At 45.1% G+C, this 18,122-nt stretch overlaps 1 protein-coding gene across 5 annotated transcripts in view; it reads right to left on the bottom strand.

Moving 5' to 3' along the window:
• Positions 1-2,949: 2,949 nt before the first annotated feature.
• Positions 2,950-18,122, bottom strand: part of FRMD1 (FERM domain containing 1) — a 36,478-nt gene continuing 21,305 nt past the window's right edge. For 3 of the 5 annotated variants that reach the window (XM_015284362.4, XM_015284361.4, XM_419603.8), the window contains exons 5-14: positions 17,241-17,317; positions 15,465-15,651; positions 13,004-13,159; positions 10,732-10,797; positions 10,456-10,524; positions 10,094-10,268; positions 9,002-9,337; positions 8,740-8,868; positions 7,934-8,013; positions 2,950-6,011 (exon numbers count right to left, since the gene is read on the bottom strand). In XM_015284362.4, coding sequence (XP_015139848.1) covers positions 5,724-6,011; positions 7,934-8,013; positions 8,740-8,868; positions 9,002-9,337; positions 10,094-10,268; positions 10,456-10,524; positions 10,732-10,797; positions 13,004-13,159; positions 15,465-15,651; positions 17,241-17,317 — 1,563 coding nt within the window. In that variant the 3' untranslated portion in view covers positions 2,950-5,723. The remainder of the gene's footprint in view (positions 6,012-7,933; positions 8,014-8,739; positions 8,869-9,001; positions 9,338-10,093; positions 10,269-10,455; positions 10,525-10,731; positions 10,798-13,003; positions 13,160-15,464; positions 15,652-17,240; positions 17,318-18,122) is intronic. The other 2 variants (XM_015284363.4, XM_040698605.2) reach the window with 1 other exon arrangement.

The raw sequence follows: 18,122 nt of genomic DNA, 5'->3' as shown, positions 1-18,122 counted from the left end.
GCCAGCCAGGCTGAGGCTGCAGCTCTGCTGAGGTCCTACTGCTCCCGAGGAAGCCCAAGCTTCAGTCTTTGAGGTATTCATGCCTTAAGTGTGAGTTTGGTTCTAGACGTTCATGTGTTGGAACAGGCTGCTCAGGGAGGTGGTGGATTCACAGTCCCTAGAAGTTCAAGAAAAGGGTAGATGTGGCACTGAGTGACGTGGCCTAGAGCTGCCAGAGGCATGGGTTACTGCTTGGACCAGGGGATCTCAGTGGTCTTTTCAACCTGAATGATTCTATGAAAAATATGCCCATATTTGGGGTTCTGCCTGTCTGGGCAGTCTTACTCTCCTTTTTTCTTTCAGCCAGGTAGGCTGGGAAAGGATTTTTGTTTTCCAGAGGGCAAGCAATAGAGTCTTATACAAGAATATGACTCAGGGACCTGGAGCTTTAAAGAGAAAACACCATGTACTGCAACATCCATGGTAAATGTGGTCAAAGCTGGCAATGTTAATATTGCCTGTACGGCCCCAGGTGCTTCAGCTGCATTAATGTATGGGGTCCCTCTGTTCACGTCTGGCTGGAAAGACCACGAGCAGAAAGTTTGTTTTCAGAAAGGATGAGGATGGCAGCTGTGAGAGTCCACTGCTGTGGCCACGATCCTCAGAGAATTCAGGCTGTCCGTGAGCTGGTCATAGCAGTGGGGCCCACACCAAAATGATTTCTCCTTTGCCGAATGGTTTGCTGTCTCTGAACAGGCTGATGTGGCTCTGGGCAGCCTGGTCTAGTGGCTGGCAACCCTGCCCGTGGCAGGGGGGTTGAATGTAGGTGATCTCTGAGGTCCTTTTCAGCCCAGGCCATTCTATGATTCTACGAAGCATTCAGTGGTATTTTCCATGCGGTGGGTTGAGACTTAGAGGTCCAGCACACGCCGTGTCCAATTATCTCATGGCATACTGAGCGCGGCAATGGTTGGAGGAAGAAAAATAAGGATTGGTATAAATGTATTCCTGAGATTTAAATCAACAACAACAACAAAATGTGGGGCAGATATTTCCAGGAATAAAAATAAAGCAGAATTTTAAAATACCACAGCTATGCTCTTCCATAGCCCGCATTTAAGCTGCCCCTGCAGTCTACCAGAAAGGATAAATATCGTTATTTGGTCGTTACGCCTCCGTGATAGATAGAACAAGAAACTTCCAGTAAAAGGGTTCTACGGGGACCTTACTGAGCCGCGCGGGGCGGAGCGGCGGGGCCCGGCTCGGAGAGCAGCGGCCACCGCGCTCCTTGGGCTCCTCCCCGCGGCCCGGCCCGGCACTGCCGCCACCCGCCCCGCCCCGCCAGGCCTCACGCAGGCCGGGAGGGGGCGGCCCGGCCCCGGGCTCAGGTCGCCGCGGAGGGAGTCGCGAAGAGGGCCGCTCGCCCTCCTTTCTTCACGCCTCCGGACCCGGCCCAGCCCCTCCAGCAGCACGAGAGGGCGCGCAGAACGCGAACTGTGAGGGCACAGGGATAGGGGCAAGAAAGAAGAGCTGCCAGGAAGAACGTGGATAAAGGGAGCAAGAGACATCACACCCGTCCCTGGGGAGCACCGCTGCTGGCAGGCAAGGGACTGCAGCAGATCTTGTGCGCCTCCGTGAGACCTTATGGCCAGTTCTTGCTTGAAATAACAACACTCCCCCCATCCCGCCCTAGGTCATGTGTTACACCTGCATGGAACTCACTGCCACCACAGGAAAGCATCCTCAGAGGCAGGCCCATCCTATACATCCATATAAGCTGGCGAGAAAGCGCTATGACTTGCTACGACTTGTCAAGCAAAGCAATAGAGAGATGTCAAAGACAGCCTGAGATAGATTACTGAATATTTGCCTTATGTAATTAATATTTAATTTGACCTCCATACACGGCTCCATCTGTAACCAAACCTTCTCAGGAAAGAATCACAGGATCACCAAGGTTGGAAAAGACCTCTAAGATCACCCAGTCCAACCACCCACCTATCACCAGTATTTCCCACTAAACCATGTCCCTCAGTGCCACGTCTAAACATTCCTTGAACACCTCCAGTACAGCGACTCCACCACCTCCCTGGGCAGCCGGTTCCAGTGCCTGACCACTCTCCTCCCTGCATCCCCCACCCAAAGCTGTATGAGCCTTTGCTCCTTGATAACATAAGAAGTAGATGCTCAGCAGGTGCTGGACTGAAGTGTGAACCACAAGGAGGAAAAATTATAAGCACAGTGGTAACACTATCCTATCAAAATACATTAAAAAATAAGATTGAGTTTGTTGTTTGGGTTTTTTGTTTTTTTTTTTTCCTTTTTTAGGGTTTCTTTGAACACTAGCTTTACTAGCCTGTAACATAGCCAGAGAAAAGGAGTAGAAAAAAGGATTTACACGGGAACTGCGGCCAGCAAGCTCCTTTGAAAAGAACTGTGAATAGTTATGCCATTACATTCCTTCAGAGATTTTTACATCCCAAGAAAAGCACAACTTTCCTCTCTCAGTGCCAGACACCAGGCCAGCAGGTTAGGTGACTTAGGGCAGAGAGCTCTTCAGCAGCACATCCCTGTGTGCTGTCCTCAGAAGCAGCCCCAGGGCTTGCTGACAGGATCTCTCTACACCCCTGGGAGTTGTCCACACCCTCAGTTTTCACGACTAACCACCACGAGCAGCTTAATGTGTCTTTTGTCTGGTTACTTACATTCAGCTCCCATTACTGCTCCTGCTGACTCCAGCTGGCAGGGCTGGGTCCCCAGCATGTGAGCGGCCCCTTTGGCAACCTGCTGCTGGGACCGGCAGGGAAGAAAAGGGATTATTCTAGCGCCTGCGGTGTTTATGGTTTTCCAGATGAAGCTGAGCTCACACGGGTTAAAATCTAGCAGCAGATTTGCTTCCACAACCTAACTAGCTCAAATGGAGGATGTCGCTGACGTGCACCTATAAGGGGAAATAAAATTACACAATGATGACCTTTTTTTTCTGTCCATACTTTATTGCAGGTATACATATAATTATTTATATTTTATTTTGAACAAGAAATTCCTTTCATGGAAAGGAGAAACTTTTACCATTAAAATAGAGTGATTATACCATGAGTATATTACAAATATATACATACAAATATTGGCAGCTAGTTTCTAACATCTGTTGATAAATGCTTACATGTTACCCTCTACCAAACTAATCAAACCAAAATAATAAAAGACATCCTAAATACAAAGACAAAAAAAAAAGATCTATTATTACCAGGAACATTTTTCCATATGAATACAAAAACTTGCATAATAGATATTCACAGTGCTTGTAAGGTATTCATTATTTCATTCTCAGTCTACACATAAAAAAAAATGTCCAGTCTCCCCTTCACACATACATTTAACTTACAGTACTGGAGGGAGTTGTGTAGACCACTGAGCAACGATGGTCAGACTTGGAGAACTTGCCTTCCCCACCAGCTGTGAATAAATACAAGGAACATGTACACACAAGGCAAAAAATACTCATTAAAGAGCCAATTGCACTGCTGTCAGGCACTGGTACATTTTGTGAATCAGCAACGCCTGGACTGTAGCATTTCACTAGTACTAAAAAATACCAAGAAAATACCGAGCTGCTTAATGGTAGTACGTGCTTCAGTAAGCTTGTAAGGTTGAGGCAGATACCACTGCCATCATCTTTGAGACATGTGCATGGATGTGAGCACGTGGCACACGTGCGTGTTTTATGACACCAAACAATGATATCTTCTGAATTCTGAACGTTTTCCCAGTTAAGCATTGCCAGGACCGTGAGCAGTTGTATGTCGGTATGCGTGGATGAGCAAGAGTTCTGCAGAGCCATCGGTCTTGGCCTCTCCACCTTTCTCACTGAAGAGCTGTCCCTCCAGCTCTGTGGTAGGTGCAGGAGCAAGGCCGCCACCAGCCTCCTGGACCTTGGGGGTGCCCATCTCCCGTGGCTTAAGGCCAGACAGGCCCCAGGCATCATGGAAGGCAGCCAGATAAACTCACCTAGATGGTGAAAGGACCTTTTGGATATAATAAATATACATCAAGTACTCAAGTACAAAGCATTTTGGCTTTGCTTGAAAGGATGGAAAAAAAGGCTACAGTGAACTTACAGACTAGAATTGCTCTTTACAGAAAGAAAGTACAATGTAATCGAAGAGGGCACAGTCAGCCAAGTTGTGGTTACAGGGAGCTTGTGTCCATCACTCATTCATCAAACATCATTAGGGTTTGTGCTGGATTCATCTATGAGAACGTACAGCCACTGATGTCACTTCAGTAAATGCAGATACATCTGATGGCCTGATGTTACGTCTCTGCACCACATACACTTACACAGAAACACTGAGATTAAAGACTTCGTGGATTTTCTATTTTAACGGTTTGCAGGAATACTGTGTCCTCGCCAAGCCAGCAAGTTCACTGTGAAAGCAGCTTGAACTCTCCTCGTGTTCTGACTTCTTTCCTTTCCCAACTGCAGCCATCTTCCTATTTTGATTGATTAACACTGTACAACACTCACTTCCCAAATCAGCACAAGAGCATCATTCTGGTTCTGAATTTTGGCATAAAAAACAATCAGTTTTCGCCTGCAAGGTTGTAAAAGCTGGGCACAGGTTACACATGGCCTGGCTCTAAGTACAAGCTTCCCAAACACTGGGAATCAATGGAAAAGAGGTACTAAACAGTGGGGGAAGACAGAGAAGGAAATCAAACAAATACACATTTATTTGGATTCAAAAAGGTAGCAAGGCGTTCCCCGCACCAGACAATGCCTCAGTCAAACAGCATAACTGTAACTACTTTTCTGGTAAATGCCAACACGGCCAGCTCCACGGGACTGAAGATCACTAAACATGTACCCTCGGTTCCACCCTACCATGCTTCCATTATCACAGGCCCTACAGTATCACTCACGCACATGACCTATCCAGCACTAGGGACTTCATCCATTCAATGCAACTTTCTTCAGTCTATAGTTGCCTTTAAAGCAGAGTAAAAACTTCTAAGGAACAAATGTCTTAAGAATAAAGAAAAGAACAACATAAAAGTATGATTCAATACTGGGGGCCATCACGCCTTGTGAAATTCTCCAGTCACACTCCAGCCTTCAAGAGCCAGTTATTTACTGCTCTTAAGATGTCCTCTGCATGCTCAGAAGTGGCCAGATCATTTATTCCATCTCTTCCCCCTAATCTCCCTCACAGATATAACTATTCGTTTACCAATCACATTTACCATACGCAGAACTCCAAATATGCTCAGAGTATATCCCGGCCTGACAGCTGTTGGCAGTGTTGCAGCAGCACAAGCTCTAAACAACCCAACTATTTGCATACTAGCATCAACATATAGACCAGAAGAGGAAGGCAGTAAGCTAAACTGACGCAGACCTTTCATATTTATTTTTGATAAATCATTTAGACACAATGTTTGTTTCGCCAGCTAAGTATCAATTTTGGCCTACTGTTTTGTGGGGTTTTTTTGGTCACTGCTAATGGTGCAGGCCACTTCCACTTTCTGCTCAGCAGACACTTCAACGCCAACATTAAGTGCTACACTCCAGTTGATTTGCCCTGTAGACAGGTCTGCAGAAGCGATGCCACTTACTGATTAGGGAGCTGAGTAACAAAGCTGCTCAATCTCCTGCAAGAACCAGTGACATCACGTGTGTTAATGAGGTATATATTTCCATGACGAGCTGTTTCCCTGGGTATGAAAGAGCTCCTATCTCCTTACACCACAAACTCCTCTGGCAGCTGGTCCTCTCCCAGAAGATCCAAGGAGAGGCAGTTCATGGATCGCTTCCCATAAAGGGCAGACTTGGTTTTGCAGTCTGCTGTGGAATAAACACAGCCATAGATAGCCAGTTTCTCTTCCAGGCTGCAGCCAAACGTGTAGCTGTGGGACGTGTCCGACGACAGCGTGGCACTTAGTGGTGGATGCCGGTGTTTGTAGAGGCGAATGTCATCCAAACTCTGGCTGTGCTGGTCTGTGCAGCTCCTGCCCTTGGGTGACTTGACCTGCCAGTTCAGTAAGATGGACATGAATAAAAACCATTAGCTCAGACTGCTTAAGGGTGCTAGCTATGCATGCTTCAGATTTTCCAAGTTGTTCTTCCATTCCTTCAAACAGCCCCACCAGCCTTCTGATGAAGCTGTGAAGCACTGAGAAATTAAAAGAGCATTCAGCTGCCCTGCCACACTGCACCAGATCCTGATCTCTTTGCACTGTGTCCTCGGTGTCCACTACAACGGACAGAAAAAAAACTGGCCAGGTATTAGCATCTGAACAATCTGACACTTCTTAGCACAACTATGCAGTTAGCCTGGCCAATATATACATTAAAAACTTATCCCAACTGCTTGAATGCACCAAAATGGAGTTAATGAAAGTCTCACGAACTGAAAGGAAATTCAGAAAGCAACCATGCAAACTAAGGGGCTATGGCATCCATATTTTTGTTAAATGAAATGTATACTTTCTTCTACATAATGTTTTTCAGAAATAAAAGCAGAAGCAACAAAACAGCAGTAACTTCCAGAGACAGCTGTCAAACCATACGAGCAGTAGTGACGTGGCCTCTATGGAGGAATTACCAATCATCTAAGACATTTCCAACTTTTCCACAGGATTTTTCTTGCTCTATCTTTAAAACCAACTTCTAAATGCTAAGTTCAATGCTTAATTTTAAACGAGGACACTTCTGTCACCAACACAGCAGTGCCTCCCAGTAGCACTTCCCTCACCTACTGCATGGAAATCAAAAAACCACTCTCTCAGAAGCAGCCACACACTAAAGAAACCCAGAATTTGACACGTAAACGTAGCAGCCGGGAGGATGAGATGCATCTTCAACTGCTTAAACAGTCCTTATGAACTCTTATGAAACAGATGCCTCCCAATCAATTAACACCACCAGTGCGTGTTGGTAAAAGCATTCATGTAGAAATGGTACTTTAAATAAGATATGCGCTCCTCGCCTTGCTCTTAAGTCATTCAACACAAATATAGAAGTAAGCTCATTATGATTTGTACTGGAGCGTTCAGCTTTAGAAAAATAACTCAGATTTTATCTTAATCTCCTGTAGCACTTAACAGAGTCCTTCCCTGATAAGTGAGAATTCCTTATCACTTCTGACTGGATCTAGTTAGAAGCACGAAAAGGAAAATAAATCTGAAGTGACTGCAGTCATCGTTCAGAAAGAAGCTGAGAGTAAAAGGGAAAAGGATGAACAGATTTTTAAAATTCTTTCAGCAGATAAAAGCGAGGCTAATTTGGATCCAGAAAGAAAAGGCAGAGCTTTTTTTTTTTTTTTTTTTTTAAGTAAAATAATGCTATGCTTCAAGAAGAGATATTGCTTGGCCTTACAAAGACATCCTAAGCTTTCTGCTTTTTCCACAGCGCAGCTTATGATACAACATATTTTACCATATATAGCTGCCTTTTCTCAAGGGTTTGATGAAATGAAAATGTTGACAACAAAGACTATAGCACACACATACTATAATCACACAAATGATAATCACACAAATTAGAGCTTGAACATCTGGTTTTGCTCCGATGTGAGCTCCTCCTGGCTTCAGGAGGAGGAAGATGATCAAGTTTGCAACCCACATCCAATCTGCATGGATGGTTTTGGCTCTAACTCTGCACTGAAAATTTGCAAGTGGTTTATTTTCCATTTCCTGTCCGGAAGCCTAAGGCAGATGATGGCTGACTTGCAAGATTCCCATGTTGGTAGCTCCAAACCTCTCTCTACTTTTCTAGACTCAAACACTGCTCTCATCCTATTCACGATAGCAGTTGCTGTCCAACAGCTGTTCCCGGTTACACCATTTAAATCAAATACAGACTTATCAATTTCACCTGATTTACAGCTGCATTCATTATCCTAGACTTTGGTTCAAGGGGCACACACAGCTTTTCCTGCCACACACCCACCTGCTGAAGGGACTCCACACTTTGACCTCTCATTTTTATCAGTGTGACTTGCACCACAGGCAGAGATTCTTGATTTATAGCTGCAAAGGAAAAGGAGGAAATAAGAAGCATTACAGGTTTGATTTTTTTACTGGCTGAAGAAAGTGGAAATTGTTCTCACAGGCCACGTTTAAAGAGTGCTATCCAATAAATATAAGCATACATCACTAAGCACCCTCAGCACTCTGGGAGTTTTGCTCACAAGAACATCTTTTTTGCCCCTAATGTTTAAAAACTCACAAGAAAATAGCTTTTCACCATGTCCCATATTCACCAGCCTTGCTTTGCTATGAAGGCTATACGTCTTAAGCCAGACAGCTCCTGCATTAACCTACTGTCTATCCTTCTCCTGTAGCAGGTAAAGCTTTGTGGCTTATATTAATTCCTGTGACTAGCCCACTGATCTGTGATTGAACCCCTTGACTGTCTTGTGTTATACAATCTTTTAAAATAAATTTCTTCATTACAAAATGTTTACATCCATTATCTTTTTGTTATTAATGGAGTAAAAATACAGTAACTTGTTAAATTTGGAAAGGGGAGATCTTGAGGAGCACAGAGGAAACCAATGCTGCACTGCTGGCCTTCAATCTCTAGAGGAGCTGACTTCAAATACAGCTGCAGTAGGACAGTAATTAGTGCTGGTATTTCATATGGAGGAAGACACAGCTTTCTTAGGTCTATCAGACTACATCTGGCTTCTCAAACATCTTCCTGGTGCTACAGCCTAAAGAAAAGCACTGTGCAGTAGCAGAAAGCCATCTCACCTTGGCAGCTAGCAGCATCTAGAGGAAGAGATTCAACAGATTCTCCCACAGTGGCCTCCTCTAACTGGTCTCCCTCTAAAGGCTCATCTACAGGCACCTCCTCTGGCTCATCTACTGCCAGCTCAAGATCTAGGAGGAAAAGAGTAGCAGGAGAAGTATTAGCTTTACACTGCTGCTCCAAGCTGCTTCACATTTTCTCCCTATTCTGCTGCAGAATGCAGAAGCAGGTTTAGAAATCACTCCGCATCTCCACATTCTTTACCATCATCCTGAGAGTCATCTTCAGCCCTTCCTTTGCTGCCACTGTCAATGCCAGAGCTACCGTAGCTGATGGTTGAGCTGCAGGATTTCTCTTTCCTGTGCACCCGGTCAATACCAAAGGGCTCATCCACTGACATTTCTACTGACACACGGTGCCTTGAGTCAGCCTCGATGCCTGACGTGTGAGAGCTGCCATGACTCCCTGTGGACTGGCGTGAGAGGCGATTATCTCTCCGGCTGCCTCCACTGCTCCCACTGCCACGTGAGTTCTTATCACACGGGTCCAGGTCCATGTCCAGTGTGTCACTGATATAGGACTCCCGGTAGCGCTTCTTCTCTAAGGAAGACAGAAGGAAAGGTGGCAAAAATATCAGTAAGTTCTGGGACTGGCACAACCTGATGGTGAGACACTAATTACTGCAGCTACTGAACAAATAAAGCACAAACAGCTTTGTATTCTGCTTGCTCAACGGACAGGGGGATGCCCAGCTGGTTGTAACAGAAGTACAGTCATACTTGCAGTAAAAGCAGTATCGCCTGAATTAGGGCAGGCAGCTAGAGGCAGTTACAATACAGAAAATACTGGCTTCCAGAATGAAGGAAATGTGAAAAAGCAGGAATCGCTTACCTAAGTGCTCAGTCTTTAAAGCAGAGCACAGTTGTGACTGTTTTGAGAAACAATATCACAGAATCAGAGAATGGTCTGAATTGGAAGGAACCTTTTAAAGATCATCTACTTCCAATTTTCTGCCATGAGCAGTGACACCTTCCACTAATTCAAGTTGCCCAAAGCCACATCCAGTCTGGCCTTGAAGGCTTCCAGAGAGCAAGGACTTCTTTCTTAAAACAAAGACATTCTCCCTTTGCTGTTCTCACACTCGTGCTTTCTGATCAGAGTCTAACAAGGCAGAGACCATAAACATTTTCCAGTAACGGACTTGAAACAAATCCAAAGTGTCTACTTCCTCACTGTCTACCCAATAAAACAGAAACACCATTAATTAGACAGGGAGCAGCCACTGTGAAGCAACAGCAGAGTCTAACAGACTGTACTCTTCCCCTTACCAAAGCCACCTGCTCTTTTCTCACGTACCTTCAGCCTCCTCCAGCTTTTGGATTTGCTTCAACACTGGCTGGATATTTAGAAAGAGCCGGTGGCTGTTGCTGAGGAGCTGCAGCAGGTGCCGTGACCTGAAGGGGCAGCCTGTGTAGTAAACCAGTTTCCGTGCAGAGGGCAAACCATCTGGCTGGATCTCAAATTTTTTCCCCTGCGTAAAGAGGAGAGATGTCAGTAAAGTGAGCAAGAATATGTTTTCAGCCACGTGGCTGAGGTTAATTACAGCCTTGTGTGTTGCAGTAAGGAGACTTGATATGGCAGTTTTGGCAGGACAACGGCTTTGCCAGGTCCCAGGTTGACAGCCCACTGCCAGATGGATGCTGTTCTGTCATACTCACCAAAAACGCCAGCTTCCCGATGTGTGACCAGGGAAAGTCATAGAGGAGCTGACGAACATGGTTCACCTCCTGCAACACATCAAACTCTCAGTCACACAGGGACTGGCAGGTACTGGGTGGAGTCAGTGATGTGCAAAGAATTTGCAAACAACCAGGAACGCAAGATATGCGGAGCCTGGCGCTCACAGGGGAGACAGAAGAGCTGTGGTGGGGGGAGGACAGGGGAGATGGACAGAGTTAATGCTACACCAGAAGGCTTTCATGGCAGTCTGTTACCTGATAGATGTGCATTCCTCTAAGGGTCAGGCCCAGGATAACCGTCGGGCGATCCTCCTTCTTATCCTGAAAGAACAGAAGAGCCTGGAGTCAAAGGTTAATCTACAAAGACCATGCTCATGTTCTGGCACCTACTGCAAGAGAGGTAGCAGGACTGCTCATCAGGCAGATGCCATCAGCTCATTTGCTTTTTATTGTTTCTAAAAAGCACCTTGTCTTGTTGATCCCTGAAAAATTCTGAGATCAGAAACATCTACAAATCCCCCCGTGCTGAGGCTACCAGCTTTTCAACAGCAGCAGATACCCTAAAGTGCTCTGGAGAGGGAATCCTACAGCTTAAGTGATTTGAGAGCACGGAGAATTACTGTTCTCAGAAGCAATTTGTAAAAGACTCTCTTAGTACCATATTCTGTGCCTGCTGTATGCATGAAGATTTCAGATCGGATATTAGGAAGTATTTCTTCTCAGAAAGAGTCGTTAGGTATTGGAACAGGCTGCCCAGGGGAGCAGTGGAGTCACCATCCCAGGAGGTGTTTAAGGAAAGGGTAGATGTAGTACCTACGGACATGGTTTAGTGGGCAATATTGGAGGTAAGTGGACAGATGGGACTATATGATCTTAGAGGTCTTATCCAACTCTAATGATTCTGTGATTTTATGCACAGCTCTCAATCTCCAGGTGACAGAGAGCCCAAACCAGAAGTGATGTCTGTCGCTTCTCTTTGCCACTACACAGCTGTTCCCACCCTGGGACTTAACAGACTTCACGCATACATTTGCCAGGAGGGAACTAATCAATGCCCAAAGTTACAGGGACTTTCTCTCCTAACCTTTTTATCTCAACAGCAGATGCTTTTAGGTGTTTAAGCCTGAGCTGGAAAACTGCCTTGTTTTTCCACATGCCATACTTTCATACAAATGCTTGCTTGGTAATTAGGAGATTCCTTTGCTTCTTTGCTTAAAGACTAAAACAAACAAACAAAAAACTTATCCAGAACCAGTTAACTCAGTCTCTCTCCTAGCATGGCATATTTAGATAGGAACATGTATTTTTCTTACTAGGAGGAACGGGAGGAAAAAAACTATTGGGTAAAAATTTCTGGCATCACAGAGCTCAAACTTTACACTAAGACTTCCTCAGCTCGCTTGTCAAGATAAAAACCTCACACCAACACATTTACTTCACCCTCTACCCCTCTGCTACTACTCACGTCCAGCAGAATCAGAACTCCAGCTTAAAGTCAGTAAGAAATGCTTTCTGCCTCCTAAAGACAAAGAGCTTTAATAAATCATTGTTGATCTAGAGCTGGAATATGGGGCTCGGCACTGCCTTTGCTTTCTTTCAGAGTCTCCAACCTCAATAGCAGCCACAAGGAGAGGGTAAGACAAAAGTGACTGCTTTTGAAATCCCAGGATAGCCAGTGCACCAGCACCTTCACCCAGCACCCTTGTGTGTTCAGTCAGGAGCGTCATGGCCTCTGGATTAGAGCTCAAACTGGAATTCATCTCCTGCAGAAAATACAAAGCTCTTTGTGTTTCTGCACTTTCCAGACAGAATTCTGAGCACAAACAACCAAGAAGTTTAATTATGAGTCTGGCAAAGTAGAGCAACTCCATTTGGAAAAAAGAAGTCCCTGCGATTCTTAACTGCATGACCAGGTTTCACTCACAGAGGAGGAATACAAAACTGCTCCTAAGTCGTACTTCTAGACATTCTTAGCATATAAAAATGAAGCAAATCCTGTTTAAGCAAAATGAAGCAAATCCTGTTCAAGCAGGCTTGGGTAGAAAGGCAAAGACTTAGGAACAAGCAACGATAAAGGAATCCAAAAGTTACATAGGGCTGAAAGAATATCAGACACTCCAACAGGGTTGGAGTAAGGTAAGAAAGCTGGAATGATGCAGCGTCACCTCCAATTATTACATGGCATTTGCATGAAAGCTGACTGTCACCACTTCAATGGACTGCAACAAAATACATTTCTCAGTGACTTCTTTGGCACTGACTTTGTCCACTGACAGGAAGAGACTAAGCAAAAATTAAGCTTTGCCATTCCTGCGGCCAGTTTCTTGGATGAGGAACAAAATAAGGTTCTAACTACATTGGTAAACTGGCGGTTGGTTTGTTTGTGGGGATGGCCTCAGTGCCAGGAAATTTGTTTGGTCTCCCCAAATCAGAGGCAGCGGTCCATCAATTAGACAGAAAGTAAAAAATAAAACAGTGCACCCAATTCAAGAGGGGAGAGATGTTTGAAATAAGCTCTTTGTTTAACCTTCTGCAGCCTGTAGAAGTGGACAGGCACATCTTCCAACAAGCAGGACTCCTTAATGAACTTCAGCACAGCTTCCTTTGCACTCAAGCCTTGCTGTTCTCGGTGCATCTCTGGGGCATGTTTCAAGATGTAATCACTCCCCCTCTTCGCAATTATCTGAAGGAAAACAAACAAGTCAGCAACTCTTCAGTGAAGCCCACGAGAGGCAGCTGTGATCAACAGGAAAGCCAAGACTGGAGGAGGAGAAGGTTCATACATTCTCTCAAGAAGTTCGTTCACGTTCACCTCTATCCTTCTGGAGGATAAGCATTTAAAGCAGCCCAGATGATACCAATGTCTCCAAACATGTCCAAGATGGCAAAATCATAACAGACAGAGACTACAGAGCTTGTATCAGCCCTTTTCATTCTTAAGTGTTGGAGTCAGTTTTCCTAACTCTTGGCATCCCTAACTGCTTATGGGCAGATAACAAATACAGCTCTGCATACCAACATAATCAACAGCAACATCTCCAAACACTGCAGAAATGCTTTATGGTCAGGGTGGGGTGGGGTTTGCTTTTTTTGTTGTTGTTGATCCTTTTTTTTTAAGACCAGAAACTACACATTAGGCTTATTTAGCATTTCCATCCTCAAAGGGGAAGATAACACTGTCTCAAGCTATTTTGTGTCTGGAGTGGTTTTCAGGCACGGAGCTTTGCTAAGCAGTAGAGAAATCTGCACTGGACCTTTTATTCTTGCCCTGTGAGTGCCCAGTTCTTGTGTTTGGACACATGCTCTCTCCATGGAAAGCAGGGCACAAAATCCCTTGCTACTCAGGGCATTTAAAACCAGATCCCACCAATTACCTGTGAACATCCAGCCAGAAGCCAGCTGTCCATACCTGAAACAACCAGACCCCATCACTCAATTCCCATTTCCATTTTAAATTAAACCCCTTGTTTACTAACACCTCTTCTCTCTCCTTGCATGCCACGTCAGATCAGTCATCCTACCACAAGGAAGACTGGGCTCCACGAAGAATAACGTTGATGCCATCAGCTGTGCAATGTCAGCAGAAAGAAGTACCAGCTCCACAGTTCAAAGCTGGGCTGCTTACCCCAGGGGCACCTGCCTTTTCTCAACAGTAGGAGAGCTAAGGCAGCTATCGACCAAATGATCTTCCACAGTGACCTCCAGCACGTGTTGGAAGAGAACACACTGGAGGAGTGCCTCCGCATAGCAGCCCAGGGGCAGGGAGAGAAGCGTCCCCATGACTGCCAGATTTTGCTCTTTGTAATGATAAATCACCCACATACTTGCTTGGGGCTGTAGCTCAGCATAGGTGAGCCAGGCTTTGCCTTGGCCTTTGCAATGTTTGCCAAATGAAAAATAGCCTGTGATAAGACTTAAATGCCCCATAAACTGGGTGCACCAGACTCAATTTTTCCAGCCCTTTGTCAGCTGCCCTGTGCCAGGTTCCCTGCTGCAGGATGAAGGCCGGCTGTTGAGGAGAGAAGAGCACAGAAAGGCAGGCTGGGACTCACCCACAAATGAGATTATCTTAGCCTTGTCTCCCTGCCACAACCCCTGCTCCAAACCTTCTCCCTGAAACAGGGGACAAATCTAAATCAGGCTGCAGAGGTGGGTATGTCCAAGTCCTGGGAAATATCCTGCTTGTGCAGATACCAGCAACAGAGGTGTCCACAACAAAGCTAGCTTCTTTTTCTATTTTGACAACAGCTTTCGTGACCATTTCATCACAAGACCAGAACTTCCTGCAGGAAATCAACACTGACAGACCATTTTTTTTTCAAATCTTTAGTCCTCAACTCATTTGCCTTCGCTCAACAATTAAGCCAACTCTGGGTCTTTTAAGCTGTTAGTAGATCTTGTACGGAACAAGCCAAGGTACACATGCTTACCAATCAACACGTAAAACCATTTCCAGGCCCTTCCCTTTTCTCTTACTGCAATTCAGACCCAAATGAATAACAAAGTAGGCACCAGAGGCAATGCACAGCAGTACTACCCCTAGGGTCTGGGTCTGTACATCCCAGAGGTAAGCATTACAGAGCCAGGACCAAAGGGCATGCTACACATGGCATTGTGGCCCTGTAGTTTTCTGCAGAGCTTCAGCTGTGCAGATTATTCTGACATAATATTGCAACAACACTAGCCTTTAAGCCATAGAAGACTTGAAAAAAAGCCACGCTGCTGGAGTCATTCATTTGACACCAACACATGCCCTCACTAAGGAAGAGTACAACCGCCCACCTCACATAGCCCAAGAGGAACTGTCACCTACAGACAGCAGAGACACAGAGGGCAATTAACTCCTGAGGGAAATTCAGGGTGACACTGTCATTCTGCCTGATCATCACAGTGTAAGCTGGGGAAGCTGTATGGCTGCAATTAGGTACCAGCATAACATAGCTTCTGCTGCATGCACAGTACTCACAGAAAGATTCCCTCAAACTTACCCATTGTGGGAAATATGCCTGAGGTTCAAAATATTTCCCAGTATGGACCTCCTCCCTGTAGTTTCCCAAGTCTGCCTGTAAACTGTAGGCAGCCAGCAGGAAGTAGATTTCTTCTTTGTGGTTGCACCGAGACATAAGTACTTGCTCTTTGAGATGGCAGTAGTAGAGCTGCCTTGCCACCTTATCACTGAAAGACACAAAGGCAAGTTTGTGTGAGGAAGAGAAGGAATGTCAGGCTCATATAGGGCCTCTCAAACGCATCTTCTTTGCGAGAAAAGGGATCCCTGATGTGTGTGATGCCACCATGATATAGTTAAATGCATGCGGGAAACCCCAAGCCAAGATGAAGGTCTTCTCTCACAAGTATTGTATAAACACGGGAAAGAATAGCCTCTGTCTTGAGGAGCATGAGATCTAAGAAGGTAGGGCAGAGGGTAGATGAAAGAAAAATCATATCACACCTGTTTGGAGACTGACAACATCAAGCTGTTACTCTGGAAAGCCTATAGCAGTCAAGAGAATCAACTCCCTTGAATTCCAGCCCTGTTTCTTGCACACCTGTCCTCCTTTCCCCTCTAAACCTGGCACTGCTTTTTCATTTCACCTTGCCTTAGGCTCAAGGTGCTTTTCAACAGCTAATTCCCTGCAAGGTAGATCAAAAGATGCAAGAGCCCTGGGCTTGTTTTGGTCTTCTTCCTCAGACTGCTAACAGGGATAGTCTGATAAGGCATGTGGACCACTGATAATGCACACACACTTTGTAAGAGCTCACGGGAAGCATGCTGCTGACATGTATGTACAGATAAAGTGCTGGATGCTACAGTCTGCGAGTAAAAGCATGTGTGTATAAGTACCTCTGCACTGTTCCACAAACTCCTCCAATTCAATGACTAGTACAAGAGAAATCAGGTTGTGATGCTAAGGTATGCATACACAGGGTGGGAAAGCGCTACTGAATCCCTTTAGTTTAGTAAAACTAAACAAAGAACACCTAACAGCCAAACAGACTCCAGAAGAAAGACTCTCCTGCATCCAAAAAAAAAGAGAACAGAGGGGTGGTGAGGGCAGAGGAAAAAAAAAAAAGTCTTTGTTCAAGATGAGAACAAATGCCAAAAATTAAGTAAAGATTTTAATCTACTGGAATGATCCCAGCTCTTGGCTTGCCCTGGGGTCACAGCCACGCCAGCAGTGCTGATGCAAATCAACTCTGTCAGTTGTTCATTTCCAACTACCTCATCCTTTGTTCTGTACCATGCAGTGAGGGTGGCTGTGTTTTGAGGGCAGCCCATATTCCACGTGAATGGATCGCACTCAAATGCAAAACTCTCTAACTTATGAAGTCATTTCTTTTGTCTATTTATGAAAGTCCATTTCCAGGAGTACACTGCACAGAGCACTGCACAGATACAAAAACCTGAACTAAAATTATTAGCATGCACTTTGGAGTATAAATAGCTGGTTTTGGTATATTCATCTGATGCCTTTCATACAACCAAAAATGCAAGTGAAAGACTGTTAAACGTATTTCAATACTGCTGTAATTCAACCTGCTCTCTGAACACAGATGGGAAAGCAGTCACCATCTTCCTAGGAGCCTGGGGATAAGGAGTGTGAGATGGGGAAAATATTCATGGTTGCGTGAGGAAATCTGCTAAGTTCTTTTTAAGAAAAATAACAAAAAAAGACACCAAGAGAAAAACCTCCACAAGATGATTTTTTAAAGAAATGGTAATAAGGAAACACAAAACACAATTATTGCCACAAAGAAGATCTTACCTTATTACCCTTCCATTTTCTACGTAGTATTGTACTCTAAAGAACGCAACAAAAGGAGGGATGAATTTCTCTGTTCCCTAGAGCAGAGACAGAAGACATGTTAAATAACATTCAGCATCCAAAATTTCTCTTACCATCTTTTAACATTCCCTTCTCCTCAAGCTTGCACGCCATACTGCTTTTCATTTGCCAAATTTAGCCCTTCAGCAACTTTGGGGAGGATGTGACTATCACCAAGGCTCACACAGATGAGGCGTAATAAAAAAATTAAGACAGGCAGAATGGCACAATACCCTAGGAAGAGTAGAAGAGCTTGGCCGAGAAAGGACGAGCTAGGTAAAATAACCACAGTACAGTCTGGGGATGCCCGGCCTGGCTCAAAGTTACCTAGCTCAGCACTTGGCAGCACCCTGTATATATTAGTGCTGAACACAGCATGTTTAACAAAACCTTCCCCAGCACATCAGGCATGCAGCAGGCAGCGTGCCACGCTTGCACCGCTGCAGTCTTTCCAGCACACACCTAGAATTAACCACTTATCTCTGCTCCACGCCACACCATACAGCGGGGACACGCGCTGCTGCAGGAGCTACTCAGCCAGGCTGGACTGCCTGAACCTGAGGTACACCAGCCCGATATTAACTCCTTGCCTCTTGTTTGGCAAGGCTAATGGTTAGTTATTCACTGCTCCCTACAGCCACAGACCAAAGGGAGACATCGATGCCTGCTTCACATTTGAGATGTCTGTTAGAAGAAAGCCAGCAAGATATCTGCTGTTTTTACTACAGCTTTCCTTTCAGACTTCAGTCTTGTTTAAACAATAGGGGGGGGGGAAAGGAACATTCTGTCTTATTAGCTCATTCTCTCATCTTTCCTTCTTTG

Source organism: Gallus gallus, chromosome 3, assembly GCF_016699485.2.
Source record: "Gallus gallus isolate bGalGal1 chromosome 3, bGalGal1.mat.broiler.GRCg7b, whole genome shotgun sequence".
Lineage (NCBI taxonomy): Eukaryota > Metazoa > Chordata > Aves > Galliformes > Phasianidae > Gallus > Gallus gallus.
The sequence above is the reverse complement of the archived record's forward strand: the minus strand, read 5'-3'. Positions and strand labels throughout refer to the sequence as shown.